This window comes from Camarhynchus parvulus, chromosome 2 (genome assembly GCF_901933205.1).
Source record: "Camarhynchus parvulus chromosome 2, STF_HiC, whole genome shotgun sequence".
NCBI classification, from domain to species: domain Eukaryota; kingdom Metazoa; phylum Chordata; class Aves; order Passeriformes; family Thraupidae; genus Camarhynchus; species Camarhynchus parvulus.
In genome coordinates this window covers 91,879,792-91,902,715 of record NC_044572.1, presented here as the reverse complement: position 1 = coordinate 91,902,715, position 22,924 = coordinate 91,879,792, and the positions used below count along the sequence as shown (strand labels likewise).

The 22,924-nt window shown below is 44.3% G+C and overlaps 1 protein-coding gene across 1 annotated transcript in view; it reads left to right on the top strand.

Moving 5' to 3' along the window:
* Nucleotides 1–1,473: 1,473 nt before the first annotated feature.
* PARD6G (par-6 family cell polarity regulator gamma) overlaps nucleotides 1,474–22,924 on the top strand; it is a 63,726-nt gene continuing 42,275 nt past the window's right edge. The window contains exons 1-2 of the mRNA XM_030971096.1: nucleotides 1,474–1,626; nucleotides 14,429–14,651. Coding sequence (XP_030826956.1) covers nucleotides 1,555–1,626; nucleotides 14,429–14,651 — 295 coding nt within the window. The 5' untranslated portion in view covers nucleotides 1,474–1,554. The remainder of the gene's footprint in view (nucleotides 1,627–14,428; nucleotides 14,652–22,924) is intronic.

Sequence of the window (22,924 nt, the reverse complement as noted above, 5' to 3'; positions counted from 1 at the left end):
AACAAACAAACAAAAACAACAAAAAAAACAACCCCCAAAACAGACCAAAGAAATTGAAACAAAAAATGTTGAAAAACTGGACTGAAGACCAGTCCTCCAGCAACTGGTTAACTTCATGCCAGTGAACTGGCCTTGTTGCCCCAGATGTTGAAGCACCAAATCACACAGACCCAGCTGCTGGATTTCAAGATCCATCCTTACACTGAAACATCCTGAAAGGGCTGTTCAGCCTCTGAGCACCCCGGGGATGCTGTGTCTCCACTGCTTGGCCTTGGCCATCGCAGCAGGAAAGCAAAGCTGCTGCATTGCTCACGCTAAGATGAAAAGAGGAAAGAGCAAGTTCATACAAACATTTCCTTTCTCAGCTCTCAAGGCTTTATTTTTGCAGTTTAACTTACAGCAAGCCTTCCAAACACAGTGCAAGCCCAGAACATGTGGCAAACGTTCATTTCAGGCCCATTTTCCAATAGGATGGAGCTGGTTTGTATTTGGGGCATGTGCTTTGATCCTCCTACTTGGAGTCTCATGAAAAGTCAATTCAGTTCTTGTCTTTTGCCCCTAAATTCGCAGTTATTCCCATCACTGCCATTGACACCTGCCCAGCAAAACTGGAGAAGAGATGGGTGGCTTTTAACATCTGCTGGGGCTTTGTGCTCCTTGCTTAGACAGGCAGACGATCCTAGAAGTGGAGCAGCAGAAAACTGGTTGCACAGGTCTGCGCCCTGTCCTGAGCTTCTGTACATCACGACTTGACGTTTTGGGCAGGATTGTGTAGGAAAAAACCACCACTTTCAAAGGCTCCCAGTGACTAAAAGATGCTGACTGAAGGAAAAAGGCCTGTTAAAATTAAAAAGATCCTAGGCAGAAGACGTAAAGAAGTTAAGTTCCTACGAGATTCTCAAATTAATAACCTACCTAATTAGTGAGAGCTGCTAGCAGAGGGAGGCAGTCCACCGATTTATTTCAGGGAGGGCGTGGTGGAAACTCTCCTCCCAAACCTGGTGATCTGCGGTCTCAAATTAATGACTCGCAGCACTTTTCAGATCCCAACCCTCTGAAAAGTTGGGATCTTCCAAGAGCCGTCTGGAAAAGTTTGTGCGGGTCTCTTTTGTGGGGCACAACCTCCGAGCGCGGGGGGGGCACCGGGGGCGCCACCGGCGGGCGGTGCCGCGGGGGCGCTTTGTGCTTCGTGCGCGGCTGCGGCAGCGGGGCCCGGGGCGCCGCAGCCCGGCCGGGAGCGCCGCAGCCCGGGAGGGGCGTGTCCGGGCCGAACGGGGGCGTGTCCCAGGGCGTGTCCGGGCCGAGCGGGGGCGTGTCCGGGGCGTGTCCCGGGGCTGTGCGGGGCGTGTCCCGGCGGGCCCCAGGCGCCCGCCCGCCGCCGGCCCAGCCGGAGCGCGAGCCCCGCGCGGATCCCTGCGGCCGCCGCCGCTGCCGTTGGCGCGCGCGCGCCGGGAACAAAGTGGCCGCGGCGGGAGCGGAGCGCGGCGCGAGCGGGGCCGGCGGCTCGTGGGAGGCGGCGGCGGCGCGGGAAGGGGAGGCAGCGGGGCCGGGAAGATGAACCGGAGTTTCAACAAATCTCAGACTCTGCGGTATCTGGAGTGCAGCGCGGTGGAAGTGAAGAGTAAGGTGAGCGGACCGCGGCGCGGCCTCGGCCCGGAGCGCCCCTGCCCGGCGGTGCTCCCGAAAATGAATGGAGCCCCCCGCCCCCTTCCCCCGTGTCTGCCCTCCCGCCCGGTGCGGCCGGAGCCGAGTCCCAGGCTCAGCCCGCAGAGCGGGGACGGGCTGGCGGCGGCCGGCGGAGAGGCGGGATCGGCGCTCCGGGCGCTGCTCCCGGCGAGCCGCCCCTGCCCGGCCGAGGCGGCGGCGCGACCGCGACCCTTCCCCGCCCGCCCCGGCGCGGCGCCCGCCGCTCCTGCTCCATCTTTTGTTTCGCCGCGGGGACTCCGGCCGTAACTTCGTGGGGCGGCTCGGGAAGCGCCGCCGGCCTCGCCCGGCGGGCGGGATGGGGCTCGGCCCGGAGGCACCGGGAGGCGCGGCGGCGGTGCCGCTCCTGCCCCCGAGTGCTCCGACCGGCTCCCGGTAGGCGGGATGGGTGCCCCGACGCGTTCTGAGGAGAGGAGAACCGTGAGGGAGAAGGGCCGGGTCTCCCCGCCGGTGCTGCCGTAGGTGCGAGCCGCAGGAGCCAGAGGGAGACCTGCGGGAATCCTCCCGCTCCTGCGGCGGCTGTGCCGGATTGCCGGCACCGGAGTCAGCCTGTGCCCGCTGGTGGGGCTGGGGCAGCAGCCCAGATCGGCTGGGCTGCCGGAGCTGGCCGCCCTAAGGATTGTGTCGGGGGGCTGTGCCTGACCTTGGTCGTGCTCAGCTCTCCTCAAGTGACTGATCGCTCTCGAGTGAACCAGCGCATCAAAATCTTGCCTCTGAGGGCAAAAATAAGTAGCATTTAAGCAAAACGGGGAAATCTCCCTGAAAACCTGTGTTTTATACACGTATTACAGGCAAGGTGTAAGTAATGCATAAGTTGAAAAGAGTATGGATAACACTAACCTTTCCCGTAGTCCCTGATCACCTGCTGAGGTGGTGTTGGAGGTGATGTCCTTGGGACTCTCTGCTTGGTGCTGCTCATTTTTGTCCATTTTTGCTGTTAAAATTTGCGTTCAGATCAAATGGCCTTGAGCAGCACACGGAACAGAGATGGCTTCAGTGGGAGAAGTACCTTGTATCCAGGGGAGCCTCCAATCATTTCTAAACATGGCCCCTGAAATGTGGGTTCAGGCCCTCATTTCCTAACCTGCTGTTGCTACTTGAAAGGGCTCAGCTGGCTTAGAAAGTTCCATTCTGCTTCCATAGCTGGAAAGTTTTGGTTCGGCTTGTACTGGTTCTAAGATGTAACCCACCCACAACATTCCTTGTGGTTCCCAAATGCTCCAGATCCTGTCTTCTGAATTATACCCCTTACATTCTATGAGTGTTAAAGTAAAACCTTGAGCACATATGAGAATTTTTAAGTTCATCCTTTCTCTTCTGCTTCAATGTTGCCATAGCTTGAGTTTGTTCTATTAACAATTAGAAAACAACCTTATTCTAAAGAGCTCATAGCTTCCCTTACAGCTGCAGGAATTGTGTAAGTGAATCCTACCTGGTTCTACAGATACAGAGTGATGTGTAGGGAGATTGTAAGCCTAGGAATGATTGCAGATTTTTGGAGGGAAGGAAAATAAACTTACATGGGTGGGACTGAAGGCCTTCTGTAGCTCAGGGTTGTCACTGCTGGTGGCCCAGAAATTAGTATGGAGAATTCTACTGCATTGGAAGAAAACTTAAAATAGAAGCTAAATTGAAAATGCCCTGTTGAGGGCCTACACCCAGCGATGATCTGTGAACCTGCAGCATGTGTCAGTGGAAGCCGTGCTGTTGAATTTCCTTCTGCTGGTGAGTTTTGCTGTTAGCATGACTTGGGCACAATAACAGCTGGCTGTTGATGTAGCAGGCTGTCGGTGCTGACATTGCAAGATAGTTTTATTTTGCCTGTAAAGCTCGTAGGCTCCCTCTCACAGAGTTACTCTTCAGTGATCTGAAGAAGGTCCAGTGAAAAGCTCTGGCCAATGGTACCTGGCAAGGTGCTGTATAAAAACCTGATAACTCTTACAAAAACACGGTGCTCTGGTATGGTGGGTTGTCATGCTGGCAGCCTTGTCCCTGCGGATCACTGTGTTGTTGTGCTGTAATCATCTAGAAATACAGAGCGTTGAGGGTTTTTTGTCTGCATGGAGTATCTGAGGCTGGGGGAACAAAATGGTTCAGTAATATTACTTTTGGTAGCCCTACGTAGTCAACCTTTTAAACACTTAGTTGCTTGTGTTTTGTAAGTATGAGGCCTGCCTGGGCTTGCCTGAGAACTTGAAAGTTGAGTCTGAGAACTCATGATTTTGCAGCTATCGCCTGGGAGCACAGGCTGCCAGGTGAGCGGAGGTGGGTGCAGCTCAGCCTCTGCGCCAGGGCATGCTGCTGGCCGGGGATCAAGGGATTCTTGGTGGCTTTTCAAAGGCTGGGGAAGTGGCAGTCCGTGGGCAGGTGGAATCCCTTTTAGCAGAGGAGCTGAGTGTGAGAGAGTGCTGCTTTTACACAATGGTGTGAAATAGATTTTCTCCTCTGAAGATTGAGTTTGATCAGAAGGAGCTCTGGGAAAAAAATGGTTGTGGGGTGTTGGATGGGAGATAGTTTGCAGATGCTGGGGTTTTGATATCCCTGCCTCTGTTATGATAACCAGGTGGTTCCTTCCTTAAGGATAAACCAGCATCCTGTTGGTGTCTTGCATTAGTCACAATTCAAAAATGGCTCCTGTGAAATCTGATTTTTCTGGATTTTCTGAATTTCTTTCATTTTCTCAAAAAAAAAGTTACTGAAAGTCAGTTTGTGCCCTTGATTCTTGAAAGGGGAGAGTTTGTCAGCACTAAGTACTATGCTGGGTAAGATACTTCTCTGGAAATCCCCAAGTATCCTTAAGTTATGAGGTTCTTGATGTGTGCCAGAGGGTTGTTAAAAACAAAGTGTGTGTGTGTATCTGTGTGTTGGAAGGGGTAGGGGGTGGGAGGGAGGAGGAGAAGGAAGGAGCATCTTGATGGCTGAAGTCATTCCAGTTTTCAACATCCTTCTGGTGCCATTGGGCCAAAACCTGCAGGTGGTATTCCTCTTTTTTTTGTCCAGTAGGCCTGTGGGGTTTGTGGATGATTGGATTTATGTGGGTCTGAGCCAGCCTGTAGCTCTGCTGAACCTAGCCTGACCCATCACCCCTGCTGGGAACGTGGCCCAAAGCATGCTTCAGCTCACCATTCTTGTGTCCCTGGATTTTTCATGTCTGTGCCTATGTGAGGGGGACACTGGCAGTGATATATTCTCTGCTCTGTCGCTGCAGAAGGATGAGCTTTGTGGCACTGTCTTGTACCTTTTTGTGTGTGCCAGGTCACTTTTTCTCTGGGTGACTGTAAGGTGCTACAAAAGCTTAATGGATTTCTGTGCTGCTGCAAATGCTGAAGGGGAAAACCCTCTGCCATCTGTGCACACCTCTGTTTCAGACACAGCAGTGGTGGAAATTGCTGCAGTCATCTTCTTTAAAAAGTCCCCTTCTGTTCAGCTCCCTGCTTTTTCCTTGTCACCCTCATCCTCAGAGAGCTGGCCTTAAAATCAAAACACTTAAAAGCTTATTGCTAGATAGAAAAGAGGAAGGGTAAAGAGAAACCTGCTTAGAAGTTGGCACATGTCATAAGAAAATATTAATTGAATTGTAATTATACCTTAGCCCTTCTATCCCATCTTTCATGACAAAATAAATTAGAAGCTCTGTTCTTATCTAGGTGTTGTCTCTGTAGCTCAGGATTAATGTTTCAGCCCTTTTAGACAGGATCTGAAAACACATTGGCTTGCTGGCTTAGAACAACTGTGTATTCTCATGTGTCCAGTACTCACTGGCTCCTTTTCTCTGTTGGGTGACAAGTGAAGTATCTGTCCCCTCTCAAGAAACTGCCTCTAATCTCTGAAAAAGGTTTCCAGATGACCCTTTCTCTCCCTCTTTTTCCCTTTTACCAAGATCTCCAGTGCCTGCAATGTGTGAGGCTTTTTGTGTTTGTTTTGTTTGGGATCTTGTGGCCACAGGCAGAGTTCTTAACCTATTTTTCATTTTCTGTCTTTAGCTTTACAGAAAGGTTACAGGCTTCTTTGCCCATGAATATAAGCCTACAGAAGAACAAATGCTTTTAAAATAGGAATTCCTACATTAGTGGTGGAACTTCTCTTGAATTATAACTCCATGTAGCCAATCTTCTTTCGTCTTGCTCTGAGTGAAAGGAGATTTTATTTTTTTCTTCCCTTGAATACTATATGCAGTTTTTCAAATGGGAGCGTAACTATCAGCCCAAATGTGTATTTCTTTTCCAATCTCTTAGAAATTTTGGAATAGCAGAAGTATAAGATTGCCCCGGGCGTTTAAATGATAGCACTTGGAATTGTTTGTGAAAGTGTGTTTGGGTTTTTTTTTATTTTTACTTTGAAACTGACAGGTCCGTATTTCTGGCTTAAAAGCAGCAGAGTACTGTTTTTCTGTTACTACTATATGAACTCCTGTGAACTGTATGTACTAGTAAGAACTAATTTTCGTGATTTCAAAGTTGGCTAAATGTGCTTGTCGTTCCCTGATAAAAGTGCTCTGCAGAAGAACCCTTTGTTGTTGATGAGCCCTCTTGGACAATGGAACTTTTGATAGAGGCTGAGGTTTGTAAAAGCACAGCTACCTGACTCACGTGCTGACTGTCACATTTCTGCCTTACTAACAGTGTCATGTTTTCTCGCATTGCAAACTGACTTACAGATTAACAATGACGTGACTAACATCCTACTACTATAAACAAACCCCTTAAGATAAATAGAACCAGTTAATTGTAACCATATTTTTTAATACTCTCTTTTCCTATCCTGTTTTGACTCTCATTAAATGCTGGTGTTTAGATGGGTGCTGCAAATGGATTATCAATAAATTTTCAATCATTTTCTGATGTGTCGTGAGCAGACATGCTACTGTTACGGTGTTCAAAGACAAAAAGCATGTTTGGGTTCAGCTGTGCTCCGTGCTCTTAGAAAGTCACTCGCAGCTGAAAGGCTGTTTTGGTGTGAGGCACGGGTAGCAGTCAGTGCTTTAGCAAGCCTGCCCAGCTGGCAGATAGATGTAGCATCAAACACCTTGTGGGTGCTTTGTCCTGCTCATGTGCTGTCCCCCCTTCTTAAAATAAGTGTGCCTGCGCTGTTACATAAAGATCGATGGTTTAAACCTTTTGCATCTTCCTCCCTGCCAAAGTTGCTGGTATTGCATGACTTTTGCTGATCGTGACTGTTCAGCTGTGGCAGTGTATGTACACACATTGTGTATTTGAAATGTATAAAATGAAGTATCAAGCAGCGTTAAAACTCCAGCAATGGCAGAAAGAGCAAGCTTACTTTTAATAGCCCCCTCTAATGAGATTTTAAAGGTCTGGTTCTGCACTGTCTGGTGTTAACTGACAGAGGTCTGCAAATTGTGTTTTCCAGCCTTGTGTACTTTGATTTCACTCTAACCCTGAAGCTGTACAGGCCTTCTGAAGTTTTAAGAAAAGTTTTCCATGTGTAGCACACTTCAAAATAGATCAAAAAGCAGCGCTCTTAAAATGCTACAGAATCTTAAAACAGACTTTAAGTCTGCTTAAAGTTTTTAAGCAGTACTTTAGATTCTTCCAAGTTAAAGTCATACTTTTCATACCTGGCATAAAACTAAAATAAGTGCAGTAAAAAGCCCTGTAACCATCTGATTTAACTTCTGTTTTTGAGCTTGAAAACATATTCGATTATATGCAAACCAAATGTGGCACGGACTCAGAAAACCACAGTGCTTCCCCCTCTCAAATAAAGACAGTGTGCCACAGAAATAGCAACTTGAGACAGTCTGGATTGTTGCAAAACGTGTCAAGAGAAAGAGACTGTAAGCATTAATCTCTTAAGAAGTGTTGTCTCTGTTCCTTTCCCTCCCAGTTTGCTGGGCTTTTCACAGCAGGTATTGTGCTTATTCTGATGTGCTAAATAGCACCTACAAAACTCCTGGTTCCTCTCTCATTACAAACAAATCTTTGTTCTTCATGGTAGGATAGCTTTCTGAAGTGGTCATAGCTAGTAACCCTAAGTCTGTCCGCTAGGTGCCATGAGAGAAAGTGACCACAGCTTTCAGCTGAGCCACAGCAGCGGGTCCTGTGCATGCTTGCTGCCCTTCATAGATGAGAGGACAAACCTCTCAGCTGAAAAGTGTGGCACAAACTTGGGATAGTTCTTGGGATAGTTCTGTTCAGGTGACTGCTGCAATGAGCCCCTGCACAGTGTAACTCATTTCTCTGACCTGTACTCTGGCACTGTGGGAGCAGTAGTGCCTCTAGGAGATCCAGGGAAGGCTGGAACACTGCTTTGAGCTACCTGGTGTCACAGAGCATGGCGTGGTGGAGGACATGCTCTGGTGCTCAGGTCTGATGTAGTTTCAGGTCTGTCTTGTCACAGGAAGATGGTAGTTCCTCCAACAACATTCCTGAAGCAAGTGTATTGGTATGGGCTTGGGTACCAGCCGTGCTAACTGGATAGATGGCACTGACCAGAAAGCTGCCATCTTGTGTTCCAGTATTCCCATGCTTTCCCATTCTTGATCTTGCCTCCAGCAGGATCTCTCCTGTTTGTAATACTTTTTAGTCTAGTAACTTGGGAATTTCTGATCTGCTTAAAACTTCGTCCAGCCAGTCTGTCTTATGTGAGCAGTCTTCTCAAATTTAGTCTCGCCACACTGAAACAGTCCTAAAGGACACGGAACAATGGACCTTTCAACTTTAAAGAGCACCTCAGAAAATTAAATGTTGTTTACAGCCAAGTCAGAAAGGAATGTCTCCTGTGTGAGGTTAAAATACCTGTGGAGGCTCTGTCTAACAGGCTCCAGGAAGAGCCACCTCCAAGGAGTGCTTCAGAGGTGCAATTAATAGTGCCTTCCTCTGTAGTCCCTTATCATTCCCTTTCTGAGAGACTTTGTGTACACTTAATCTGAGCTTTTAGGAACCAAGAAAGGTTTTCCAAGGATTCACTGCTTGCCTCTAATTACCTTTACAATGGCAGGCCATGAGTTAAAAGATGAAATGTACTTTGGGAGTGTTGCCTCCCTCTAAGTGAAGGCAAAATCTCCCTGTACAGATGTATTCCCATTGGAAATGCCTGAAGTTCATTCAAGCAGAAATGGCTGGTGTGGTGCACCAGCCCCAGGGCCACCCAGCCTTGTGCCATCCCTCCTGCTTCCACCCTGCACAGCTGTTCCCAGTCCCCCTTCAGGTCTGGCCAGGGGTGTTCGTGCATCTGCATCAAATTACTTCTCTGCAGCTGTTGCTGGCACTGAGCTCATGGGGAAGCCTCTGGCGGCAGCTAAAAGGGTCTTAAATAAGTTTGCAAGCAGCCAGAGCCCTTACTGGTTGCAGGTTTCCTGTATCCGTGTGGATACCTCTCAGTAAGTGTTCTGAAAGTCGTTTGCTCTCGCTGGAGACCTGGAGTAGGGCAGGGCTGCCTTTCTGCAGGAATCTACACTGTTGACCAGACCAGATTGCTTTGTCCCTCTGGGTGGCAAGGTGCCAAATCTTCTTTTTCTCCCTCATGCTGATGGTGACATGCCATGGCTGTATGCATCCTGTGCTGTGATAGAGTGTGTGTTGTGCAGGACCCTCTCAGTCTACATCATTTGCAAACAGACTTTGGTTTGTTCCCAGAGATGCAGAGAACTGGAATAAAAAAAGGAAGATACTTGCTTTTGGAAAGGTAGACTTGGCACTTAAATCATAGATTTATTTTAAAGGCTTTGCTTTCCTGCAAACAGTTGTTTCTTGAAGGAGAGTGACACTGGGGGTTTAAATCTCAGGAGGTGAGGCAGTGAGGAAGGCTGGCAGTGAGCTTCTTGGAGGCAGCACTGACAGAGATGGTAGGGAGAAAGCAGCTACATGGGTGGCCTGATAGGAGAGGAACTACTGGAGCAGGGCTGGCAAAGAAAGGGATGATGGTTTCAAACAAGCAGGCTGAAAAAATTGTTTTTGTGGATAACTATTTTCACAGACTGCCATGCGGTAGTGAGGCTAAATAAGCAGTGTAGTGGTCCAGGTCTCAAAAGTTATGAAATAAGGCGAGGCAGAGGAAAGGGTAACTTTGGCTTTAAGTCGCCCTTGAGCTGACAGCCAAGCATCTGTGAGACCGAATGCAAGGTGCATCTCGGGAGCAGAAGGTGGTCTGAGGGTGATGGGAGCAGAGAGAAGAATTTCTCTTCCAAGTAGATACAGAAGAGAGAAGAAAAGTGTTGTCCTGAGCTGAGCCTTACGGACTCCTGGGGAGGGCTGAAGGAGTTACAAAGGTTGTCCTTTAAACAAACAGAGATGTGAAACATTGTGTCAGAGAAGCAGGAAAAAAGAAGGGGAACCGCTGATTTTCTTTGCTAAGAGAAACTATTGTATGCATTTAAGATACTAAAGCATGGCTGTGTTTCTCTGGGAGGGTAAAAGGAGGGAATAGAAGGAGGAAGGGTAGAAGTAAGGCATGATGTCAATCAGGAAAAAAGTTTGGGGCTGAAGCTAGTGAAATTGTGTCCCTGATGGGATTTCTGTGAAGGGCAAGCAGAAGAGAAGCTGTCTTGCTCTTGTGACTCTCTCTTGAAAGAAATAGCAAGATCTGAGCAGAAAATCTCACACTTTCCACTAGGTTGATCATTTTAGTGCAGCAAAGCTGCCCTGGAGCAAGCCATTGAAGAGAAAACTTGTTGCAGAGAACATCTGCTTGCTTGGTGGCTTCTTGCCACTAGTGACAGCCACTCTGAGGCTGGGAGCAGAGCCAGAGAATGCCGTGTGAGCTGGGAAAGGTGTAACTGGGGGAGAAGAAGGAAACAAAGACACAGAGGCATGAATGTGGCATCAGAGCTCTGAAGTCCCAGGTGAAGTCAGCAAGCACAAAACCATTTACATTTCCCTCCTCCTCTTTCTTGCCCTCTGCTCCTTCTCACTGATAAAGCATGCCTGATTAGGTCTTCCCAGTTTTGCTAATCTCAGATGTAAGCAGAAATTACAGTCTATGCAAGGATGAAAGTGTTTAGTTTTCTTTCTGTTCTTTATTTTTTTACTTCATGAGAGAAGTAGGTGGGTAATGTAACTCATGTTTATTGCTAAATGTTGCTCTTTGATGTCTTCTTATTACAATAGCCTGATTTCAAAGTCAGCAATAAACTAGAGGGATGGCACCTCATAAACACAGGGCTTCATTTTTGGCCCTGTAAACATCTTGAAACTTAAAATTTAAAGGAAAAAAAAAAGAGTTGCCCTCTTTTGCTTGCAAATAACTCCTTCATTTTACAGAACAACAGCTCTCTAAGTAAACAAACCTCAAAATCCTGCTCCCTCATCTCCTCTGACCTCTTGTACCCTTTAGCCAGAAAAAAAGCCAAAGAAAGCAGTTGATTGCTCTTGATCAGCCTGTGTAAGTTTAGATCAGCTAGCTGTGTCTTCTTCTTTAACACAACTTTTATCAGAACATTTTTCTGAGCATCTGTTTTTGTGTGGGGCTCCTGCCTGATGTGTTGCATTTTGTTGTGTGCTTTTTGTCATCAAACTGCAGACAACAAATTGGCTGATTGGCTGATACTTTGAGGGACTTGGGGCGGAGGTTATTTTTGTGAAACAAAGATGTACAGTTTTTTCTAAGTTCTTTTTTTCAGTCATAATAAGCTATGTCAGACTAAATTCTTTTTAAGTTCCCTCCATTCCTCCTGTCCTCTGACTTCTGCAATACTGGATGCAGTATTTGCATTAGTTAAATAGGCCTCAGTAATTTACTTCATTATGGAAAACTAATCTGCTTGTTAAAACTGTTAGTTTGTCAAACAGTGAAATACAGTATTGTTCTGACAGAGGCTTTGCTGGCAGACACCAGTCCCTGTGTATCTTTCAGTGAAGGGATATGATAAGATGAACTCTGTGGCTTAGAGAAGCAGATCAGTAGTTTTGGCTATCAGAACTTGTAGTTTCTGTAAGATACACGGTTATCTTGAAATTCTGGCTGAATACAATGCAGAGCACCCAGTCTCCAAGCTGAGTGGCACTGCAAACCCCATTATTACTGTGATACTCTCTATCAGCCTCATTAGGAATGATGAATGAGCTGAAGCAGTTTTTTCCGCTCTTCTGAAAAGACCTGCTGACAATGGTTGCTGCCTGTGTATATGCACAGGGTGAATAAATCAGCCAAACTATTACTGCAGTAATACTAACCTTTAAACAAAAAGAAAGTCATTCTCATTATCTGCTTAAATCTCTTGATTCTTCCCTTCTCCTCTACAGAACCGCCTTCTAGCTCCCTTGCCTTAAAAAGCTGGGTCATGCAGAAAGCACAAATGAAATATTTTGCATTTGTTTACTATTGTGCTATTCCCAGGCAAATGAAATTGACTCTTGGGCTTTCCTAAGGCTGAACATGTGAACAAGTCAATTTGACTGGACAGCATTCCTGTCAGACCTCAGTGCCCCAAGCCTGCAATGGCATTCCCACGTCAGGCTCCACTGATCAGTGGTTTCCAGTGTGCCTGCAGGGGCTAGGCTGGGAGGCTTGGCCCTTTTGCCAGCTGTCTTCTCATGGGGCAGCTTAAGCTGAGCTTTGGGTCATACCAGCCAAGTGCAAGTAACCATCCTTGGTTCTCTCCTCTGTCCTTTTCCATGTCACTGTCCTGCTGGGAGCAGTGTCCTGAGCTCTGCCTCAGCTCTGTTGGGCAGAGCAGGATGGGTTCCCTCAGCAGACCATGGGTCCAAGGGGGCTGTGAGGGGTGGGTGTTGTGCTGCCTGGGGTGAGACTGCACAGCAGCTGCTTCCTCCACAGTACCACGTGTGCTTATGGTCCTGAACAAGCTGTCCAGTAAACAAATGGTTACTGGGATTGGTGTCTGAGTGCCCTGGCATTTTGGTTAAGGGAATCCCAAGGAATCCCGAATTCCTGTTCAGGTGTGCAGAGCAGTAGATGCAGCTCTAAGCAAAACCTACAAAGGTCTTGTTCCCTCCCCTTTAGTTTATCGTGTAGATAGGTGTTAAACTTGACACTCGAAGATGGCTTTTTCCAGCTTGAATCTAAGAAAAAGAAAACTTTAGGTTACTTTTTAAATAAAAAGACTTCAGCTTTTTCTTTTCAGTTTGAAGTGTGTCCACAGAAGTAAGTTGCTGCTCACATTTTTCTGGAGAGGAGCAGGGGGTGGAGGACAGAGGACTTTTTTTCCTCCATTGGAACCAGCTGTGGTTTGCTTGCTTTGTGTGCATTTGGATGGGCACTCTGAAATCCAAACTGGAACTAGCAGTTAATATTACAAACAAGCAGCATAATTTGACTAAACAAGCTTTCAGATGATCACAACTGGGCTTTGATGCTCAAGAGTGGGATTTTCATAACTGCGGAAGTAATTTGAGAACATGCTTGTGCCCAAAGCCAGTAGGGTTATGTTGGCTGCTTTTTTTCCTTTTTGCTTGAAGATGATTATGGTGATGATTCATAATTTTGTTAGTCTCAGCAAAAGAGTGGCTTGCATGTATAGTTGATTTAACAGCTGAGAACCTCTAAGCAAGTCGTTCTCCATTTTGAGGAAGAATTTGTTTAGAGAAAATTCTCCCCCTTCTTATTTCTTTTGTGTGCTTGTTAGTTTTATGTCTTTGGTTTCAAGCCCTGATATTGGCTGACTTTGCAAATAAGAACATCCATAAGGTCCTAGTTTACAGCCTTACTTGTTCTTGGATTTGTGGCTGTGGTTCCATGTGTTCAAGAGTAAGTTAGGATGGTTTTAGAGGTTTGGTTGATGAACAGTAGTTTAATCATGCTATACAATCTGAAATATTAAATTAAATGTACCAGAAAGGTGATTTAAGCTGTTTAGTCTAACTAGATGCCTGTTTTCATTATCATAATTTCCTTAAATAGAGGATCAAATTCTTCCCTTGAGTTCTTAACAGCATATTTTGTTTCTAATATCAGAAATAAGGACCATTGAAATCTTCTCCTCAGTCACTTTGAATTACTTAAAACAGCTTTGTGGATTTATTACATTTTCTGTTGTCTTGTGCCAAATCACACTCTACTACCCCTGCTTTTTTTTTTTTTTTGACAAGCACTTAATGGTCTGTAAAGCTTTAAAAATAAAAACCAGTGAAGTAACAGAAAAAATAAAGCCATGAAAACTAACTTTCCTTCTGCTGCATGGGTTGCCAGGAAATTCAGGGGTCATGTAGAGTGAGTGTATTTTCTAATAACAAGCTGTGTGCTCACATACCATGCTTCTTTAAAGGTCTTGTGGTTGGGATCCCAGTGGTATTGATGGGAAATGTGCAAAGAATTTTTATAAGGTTCTTTGAATAGCTGAGTAACTTCTTTTGAAAATAGTAGAGTGAATAGTTCTGCTTTGGAGAGGAATGGTTCTGTGGATGCCTGAGATGATGATAATGAATGATGGACCTTCAAAGTTAAGTCCTACAAATGCAGTTATCCTCTAGAGGATTTAATGAACACTTAATATTTTAAAAATGTGATTTCTTTTAACATGAAACACTTGGGTGTACCTGTCATGTCTTGGTAGCCATGCTTATGTTCTCATGGGATGACCAAAAAGGCCACTAGTAGACTTGTAAGCACCAACATGTGACTGTATTCACCACAGAATAGGTTTGAATAGTAGAAGTTGGACTCGATCTGAGAAGTCTTTTCCAACCTGATTGATCCTGTGGCTCTCTAATTCTCTGAAGAGAGGTGATCCATATCATGTTCAAATGCCAAACTGGAGTGCTGGCCTGTGGTGACACATCTGCTGATGCTCTGTTTGTTTCTCTTGCAGTTTGGGGCCGAGTTCAGAAGGTTCTCTCTGGATCGCTACAAGCCAGGAAAGTTTGAAGACTTCTACAAACTAATTCTTCACATCCATCACATAGCCAACCTGGAAGTGATGATCGGATATGCTGATGTGCATGGAGACCTTCTCCCTATTAATAATGATGACAACTTCTTCAAGGCTGTTTCAAGTGCTCATCCACTGCTCAGGGTTTTTATCCAAAGACAAGGTAAGATGCAGTTTCATTTCAGTGCCACACAGTGTGCTGCGGCAAGGGGAAGAGTGGATTTGTGGCACCCATTTAAAGGCTGAAATCCTGTAGGAGGCATCTAGGAGCCATCTTGCTCTTCCTCACGGGCACTTCATTGCAGCTGGCAGGAATGGCATGGCTTCATGGCAGGGAGAGGGACTGCAGTGCTGCCTGTAAGGTGTTTGAAGGATACCATGCTGAGGTTAATGTACCCTTGTGCTGCTGTCCCGTCATCACCCGAGCATGCCAGGTGCACCATTCCCCTTGGTGGAGGGAGGGGATCTTAGTACTACTGCTTCACATTTAGAGATCTTACCTATCCATCTTGATAGTCAGTGTCATAGCCAAGTTATTCATGCCTGTGTGTGAATGCACACAGATGTGTAGTTCTGAAAGGAAAAAAAATTGTCACAAACGACATCTTGTTTGACTCTGTTAACCTGGCAAATGATGATATTTTTTCCCCTCTGTCCTGCTACTAAGGAATGCTGATTATTCCCATTTTGAATCATCAAGCAAACCTTGGGAAGAGCTGCTTGAATGTCAAGATGACATCAGGTTTAAGGCCTGTGTGTTATTCTCCTTAAGGACCATGTTTGGCAGTCTCTTCAGAAGAGGATTGTCTTTTATAATAAGGTGTCTTCTCACAGAGCTCCTTAAATCCCAGGGAAACCTAACACTGTGTTAACACTTCCTCCACAGTTTTTTTTTTTCAGCCGTGTAGTGATTTATAGCACAGGGCTTTTGGAATTAAAATCTCGTCAGCAACAGATTCAGAAACAAGACTTGATTTGAGACTTGGAGCAGTCATGTGGCTTTTTTTTGGCCAAGACTTTTGCTGTGTACTGATAAGGATTTAGCAAGAGGTTCCAACCTGCTCATTGGTGTGAGCTGGTGCAGTGTGTTTGACTTGGTGTCGTCAAATACATCTAGGACTGTGTGGCTCCTGTCTGTTCAGAGCATATTGTCTGCCACCTTTAAGATGTGATTTTTAGATGCTCGAAGAGCCAATTGAGAAGAGGGTTTAGAGCAGTTTGTTTAGTTGATCTGTCTGTTAGGTGAGTGGAAATGTCTATGAGAGAAAACTTGCTCCTTGCTCTTATGCAGAAAGTGCAAATGTGTATCACAAATCCAGTTAGGTCTTCTTGCAATGCCTGTTAGGGCTTGTGAATGTTCATGGTGGGTCAAGGCATTAGAAATCCTTTGCATGACTTTGTCATGCCTACTTCAGTTTAAGTTTGTCTGTGTCTCTGGATTGGTCCTGTTCAGAATACAGGTCTCTGTGCTCTGGACAGACTGCTGAAACCACTGACCTAACCCTGCACTGGGAGGGGTTTGCCACTGAAATGCTCATCACAGGAACAGGCAAATCAGAGAACTGTTGTCTTCTTATAGAAAAAATTCTCCCTCTTCTTCTAGGAGAAGTGTGCTGGTTATTAAGGTTTCTAACTTTTAACTTTAACAGAAAAGGGCAATATTTCCTTTTTAAAAAGCTTTTATTTTACCCCTTGCTCAGTGAAAAGAATCATGCTGACAAATGAAGGAGGACAGGCCTGTTCTTCCTCACATGTGGCAAAGCCTGAAATCTTTCCCAACACACCTTCTCCCTCTATAAAGCTGAAGGGAACAGTAAATTCTGGCCCATCCCTTTGCTTAGTGCTAACTTTCATAAGGGACTCCTGAGGTTAATATTTGAGATTAGTACTTGTGGATGATGGTCCCTAACAGTCATGCTCATCTCCTTTACTTAGGCAAAGCCTTTAGAAATTTTTATCTTCAAGAATGAAGGTGAACTCTTCATCTTTTTTTCCTTTCCTCTGCTGGGGTGATAGAAAAGTGCTGGTCCTTCTGTTGGAGACCTGCACAAGAGAACAAGGTGACTAGCACCAAGAAATCATTGTGCCATTCAGGAGAATGTGGTGTGCCTGCACCCTTGATTCTGACTTCAGAGGCAGGAAATTAGCATGACAGGGATGCTAGTAAAATATATGTGCAGTGCTCTCTTGGGTCTTTGAAGGAGACTGCAGAGCATTGGCTCTCGGGCTGTTGGATCAGGGATCACTGCTTTTCAGTGGGAGTAGTCCTGGGAGCTGGCTGCCAGAGGTTGTTCTCTGTGTTGTAGAGTAGGGAGAGTTTCAGGGAACAGAGCAGAAGTATGCAGGCACAGGAGGACGGAATAGTTGAAGGTCAGGTCTCTTTTTCTAGCAAAGCAAACTGTTTATCAACTGCATGATTAGTCATCCTGTCTGTTTTCCCAGTTTATAGCTGAGTTACCCTTTCTCTTGTCAGGTCAATTTCACAGTCATGTTAAAACACTTAAAAAATTCTCAGAGTGGCAAAATAGGTAACTTAGTCTTTGCACAATAATCAAGCAACAGTTTCCTAGTTTGATGTTTTTCATCTGAGCTTAGTCTTGCACTTTTTCAGTTCAAAAGTCTTTCTCTTGGTGGTGTCCAGATATGGAATGGCTGTTTTATTCCCCTTTCTATTTTTTTTTTTATTATTTTTTTAATTTTGTTCAAATCTTCTGAGCCCCAAATTTTTCAGTATCACAGTAGTCCCACACAGGGGATGTTCATGCCTATTAGCCAGCCATTTTAATAAGGACTAGAATTGATGTTCCCAGTGTGCTTGCAACAATTGCTGTTCACAGTTTTTGGGTCTTGAAGAATCTGGGACATTTGTAGGTTATGTTTGAGTGAATTCATCTGTAGCAAGTTTTTATAGCTCATAGTGATTTGTCTGCTTAAAGTATATGGTGCTGTTTTTTTTTTTTTTTGTCTCCAATACCAAATTACAGTGTGGACAAAAATCCTAATTAGAGAACCAGGCTATAAAAAGAAAAAGCAGTTTTCCTTTGACTTGCTTTCCCAGGCTGCAAGTATGGGTCATGTCCTGTGTTGTAAACTGACGTGGCTCTTTTGGCTTTGTTAGTACAGTAGTGATTTACAACTGATGCTTTGAGCATGAGGATTTGTTCACTCAGTTGTAACTGATACCAGACATACACAGAATTCCCTATGGAAGGTGCCTGTTGCTGTGGAAGGGATAGATGTCTCAAAGACCTTAGAACAGTGCAGGAACTTGAGGATGTGTTTGACTTGCTCCATAATAACTTTTGCATTTTACCCAAGACCTGCATTAAGGAAGAGCTTATCTGATGATGCTGATCGTGTTTTTCAAGACTGACTTAAACAACAGCACTTGAAACAGACATAGACCAAACAATCTCTTGTATACTGCAAAAATATTTAAGTGTGACCTATGAATTCAAGCAGAAACATAAACCAGAAAAACTGAAAGGGGTTAGTGTTACATACTGTAAAAGCATTACATTATTTCTTGTATGATTAAATGGAATGAAATTATGATCAAATCTTGCTTTAATGCCTGTCTCACAGAGGCACAGTATGTGTTCAATCTGATCTGTATTGGAGCATTCTAAATAGAATGGAATAAGAGGCAGAATTATAATGAGTTCTTCATTGTAAACCTGCCTCAAATGACTCCTTGAATTTTGCAGTGGGAGTGTAAGGTTGTAAGTGGAGGTCTACCAAGTAAAAGAGATTTGAGAATTTCTCCTCTTTGGCTTGTGTTGCCTACTGGGGTGTGTTCAATCTAGAAAGTTCAGAAGCTCAAGGAAGTGTGGCAAAATGAACAAGCTGATCACCCCGTCAGTACTCTGTGCAGTGCTTTTTTTTCCCCAAGGTTTCTTTTTTCCCAAGTGGTATGTCTAGGACCAAGCGTGGCAAGCGGAGTGAACAGAGTGGTTAACTGAGCACACTGCTGTAAATCCAGGGTAATGATTCTGATACTGGGAGAACTGATGAAGGCTGCTGATGTCCAGACCTTCACTTCCTACCAGGGTCAGCCAGGTTTATAGGGTTTGCATGGGCAGTAGCAGAAAAGCTGCTGTAGCACAAGTTGCAAAGGAGGTGGGAGAGGTGGTGCGCAGCCTGTCTGATCTCATCCTGATGCCAGACTGAGGTCAAATGAACTCACCCGAGGAGCCTTTCTGTTTTGTCCACAACAGGAGGTATGTTCTGATTCTACAAAAATAACAATAAATTAATAAAGGAGGGGGGGTGACTTTGTCAGTCATGAAGAAAATTCTAGATCAAATTCACAATCTTTCCATCAGTAAAGTTAATTTTAAAGTGTTGTAAAGGTTTAAATGGTTTCATTATATGTGTCCTGCAAGTAGGAGACAGATGAAGCACTGAAGTGGCAGGTGACAAATTTATATTTCAGGTTAGCTTTGTCAAGTATTACACTTCCTGCAGGAACAGGAAAGGCAAAAAAAAACTCTGAACAAGCTGAAGAACATTCTAATAGCCATTACACTAAACCACACTCCACAGCAAGATGGAGCAGGGCCTTACATCATAAATTAGTAAAACCACAAATTAACTGCAGCTGTTAATTGACATGGATGGAAGTTAGAGAAGGCTGATGACTTCTGATATCTGTTGTTGTCTTGCATTTTGCAGTCTAGAAAACTGACAGTATGTAAAAAGCCATCAAGTAGCACCTTCAGAAACTTGGCAAAAGTGTCTTTTCTTTTGTAGTTATATTTTTTAATAGTCCGTTACTGTTACAGTAAACCAGCACTGAACACCAGTCATTGCTTTCCTCCTCCAGTGGTTAAAACTGCTGTCTACCATCAGTTCTCACTTAAAGCTTGATCCAAAATCAACAGGGGAAAAATGTGCATTTACCTGGTTGGGTTCTGGATTTGGCTTGTTTTAATGTAAAGATTGGAAGATGCTGTTTTTCTTCAACTGCATACAGTGACTAATGTATTTAAACTGCTGTGCCATGCAATATATTTGTGCATGTTCAGAAGCAGTTCAGAACTCTGCAATTTGTTATTTACCTGGCAAAGTTTTGTGCAGCTCTAAGTACCAACATCTGTGCTTAGCTTTCTTGTATTATAAAATCAGAGCAATCGCACTCAGTTTTAAAATAAAAATGTGCTAATGGGAATCATGCCCAGGTCTGCCTGAAAAAGCAGTGGTGGGTTGTTTTATTGTCTTTCATACTCTGAGCAGATAATCCCCAGGAATGGTTGTTGGCTGTCTAACCACATGTGTTAAACACAAAAACTGGCTTTGAAGCAGCAGCTATTTCCAGCTACCTAAAACTTTTAACTCTCTGCTCAGCCTTCTAGAGTGGGGTGCAGTTACAAAAGTTTGAGTTCAATTCCTTCACATCTTGTTTTTGGTTCTTCAGTAACTCTCCTGTTTGTTTTGCAGCAGAGGCATTGACTTTGTTTCCTCAAAATGTCATCTTTCTAAACAAGAACAATGTGATTTTACTGCTGTTGTCAAAGGTATTTGATATATTAAATAATACAGCAGTTTGCAGCACATATTAAGGTAAAATACTGAACTCCTTCTGCTCTTCCTTTTGGTTGAGCTGAGCAGATTTTCACAATGGTCATCTAGGAGTCTGAGAGAATAGAATAAATTTTATTAAACTGTGCAGAAAAGGTGATTTGAGGTCTTCAGTTTATCTGCTCCAAAGGAGGCTGGGAGGGTGAAGAAGAAACTCCGCTGACGCTCAGTGCAGCTCCAGGGTGCACGGGAGGATGTGGCTCTGCTGTTGGTCACTGTCCCAAGGCTGCTTCCCTGTCTCTGCCCTGGCACTAACGTGACCCAGTGGCTGAGCTCCCTCAGCCAGCTCTTGGGCAGGAAACAAGTAGCTCGAGTGAGGAACTAGCATGGGATGGGCAGATTTGAAGCAACTTAACACTGCCATGAAGTCTCTGCTTTCTGGGAGGAAGAACTTGTCTGCTTCCAGCCTTTGGAAGTGTGCAATTCCACTGTGTTTGGAATGGAGGAAAAGCATCTTGTCTTAGCTTTGACAAGATTAGAGGATGGTGGTAAATTTTGTGCTAGTATATAGGAATTGCTGCTAGGCTTATATTAAATCCTTTCATGACTTTCTTCAGAAACATTTCTGGTTTTGAGCTGGAGGGGTCTTTGAAAGCTTGTCAAGCCAAGTAATCTTTGTCCCACTCAAGTCCTTTGATATTTGAAGATAAGTAAAATGCAGCTGTTTGTTCCAGTGAAGCCTGGCAACAAATTACTGTAGCTTCTCTGTTCCACCTTTCATGTGCAAATGATGAGACTGGGTAATCATTATCTTTCTACTGGTTTATTAAGCAACTTTAAAAACAAAAAATTTTTAATCTGGCTTGTCAGACATAAACAAAAAGCAGGCTTGGATTTTGTTGCTTGCCTGGCTAGTGATACCTGGTGCCTGAGCAGAGCCACTGTAAGGCTGCTTCTTTCCTTCTCCTCGAAAACTCCATTTCTAGAGTATGAGGATATTTGATTTTCATCACCAGTTACTTTTAATTGCAACTAGAACAGCTGCTAAGGAAGAATTTCAGTGAAAGAGGGATGGAAATAGCGTAGTCTACAGCTAGGTTTTGTGGGGTCAGTGCATAGCTGATAGTGGGAACTGTTGCAGAAATATGTGCTGCATAAATATTTGTAGTTGCAGTGTACAGTAAGCACAGAACACAAGCCTGGCAAAAACAGCAAACATTTGTTGCTCTTCCATGTTAAAGCAACATGGGATTTGTTTTCAGTTTCAAAGTTTAATATCTTAATAATGAATACACATAACCAACTATATTAAGCATAAAAATAGACTTTCACAGTCTTAAAAATTGCATCAAGCTTATACCAGCACCACACACTGTGCTGAATTTAGGCTAAAGAAACTTGTTTAGCAGTGGGAACTCGTGCAGCCTTTAATAGGAGCCTCTCCTCAACTCCATGCCTAGCTTCAGTTCCTAACCCATGTAAGAGTGAGCAAATAAACACTCTTCTGTCCCTCCAAACTTCTGTTTGTTGTCTCATAGTTGTGGATTGCTGCCCTATAAGTACTTTAAAAAACCAAAATACAAGAACTTCCCAATTGTGTGTACTCACAGTCTCGAGTAATGCTATTTCTTGGTTCCATCAAACCAAGTTGTTTGATGCTTTTTCTTTAAGATAGATAGTGAAGCTTCTCTGGCAGGTGGCTTGGCTGTGTAAAAACAGTGGTGAGGAAGACTTGTCAAATGATCTACCTCCGCTATGGTTCCTGTATGAGGGGAATTTTCCACTATTTACCTTTTCTTACCTTAGTAGTCAAAACAAGAGATTCTGTTTCCTGCTCACGGCTCAGGTTTTTTCCTGTTGGGCCCAGTTATCATTTCCCTTCTGTGAGTGATGGAAACAAGTATAATGTGCAGCTAATAATGAGAGTGGACAGTCTCTTCTTTGACACTGGATTTTCCATAGCACATGAAGGTAGATGGCACAGTGCAAACACAAACATTAACTCAAGATTCAGGCCTTCAGGAATAGGTTTTCTTCTGAAGTTTTGAAGTATACTAAACCCTTAAGAACATTAAAGGTCTTAGGACAACTTAATTGGTAGACTCTTGCACTGAAAAGAAGCATGCAATGAAGGATATTTCTGCTATGTGTTTGTAGTAGGCATTGAAAAATTAACTCCAAATATAGTTCAATAATCCAACTCCACTCAAACTATTTTTTTAAATGAATGAAACCTCCTCATTTTTCTTCACTCTGCCTGTGTTGTTGGGATTGTGTGTTTCAAATTTAAATGGGTCAGTATTAACTCTGCATAAGAACTCTGGGTATTTTTCAGCTCCAAGAGGCAAAGCAGTTTGGGGGAGGTTGAATGAACCCTTTCTTGAACCTGTGCCTGATGATGATCTCCTTGGATCTTATTTTTTCCTCTGTGCTATGTTTAGAGTAGTAACGAATCCTGTGGGAATATTAAGGAAACTATTAACCTAGAAAACTTCTCTGTTGTTCTTGCTCTTCAGGCCCCTGCCATATGCTGATATTAAGTAACCTCTGAAAGCTCCACATGAATAACTTCTGCGCCACTGATCTCCCCTCCCACCCCCAATATTCTTGTAGTTTTTCTCTTCTGCTTTTTCTCCCATGTTATGCATTTTTCTTCCTCTCAGCTGTTGGCTTTCTACTCCTTGCCTCAGGTTTTTAATTGCTCTGCAATTCTGTTGCTCCCTGGGCAGGAGAATGTGTTAGGTGAAAGCACACAAGGGCTGGTGTTGCTTTACTCCCAGCACTAGAAAAAGACTTGGAGAGCAGTGACAGAACAGGTATGGAAGTAACACTTAGTGAGGAGAATTGGCCTTTTGCTGGGAGTCTTGGACCAGTTAGTTTTCTTCTCTGATTATCCCTTTGCATTAGAAAGAATAG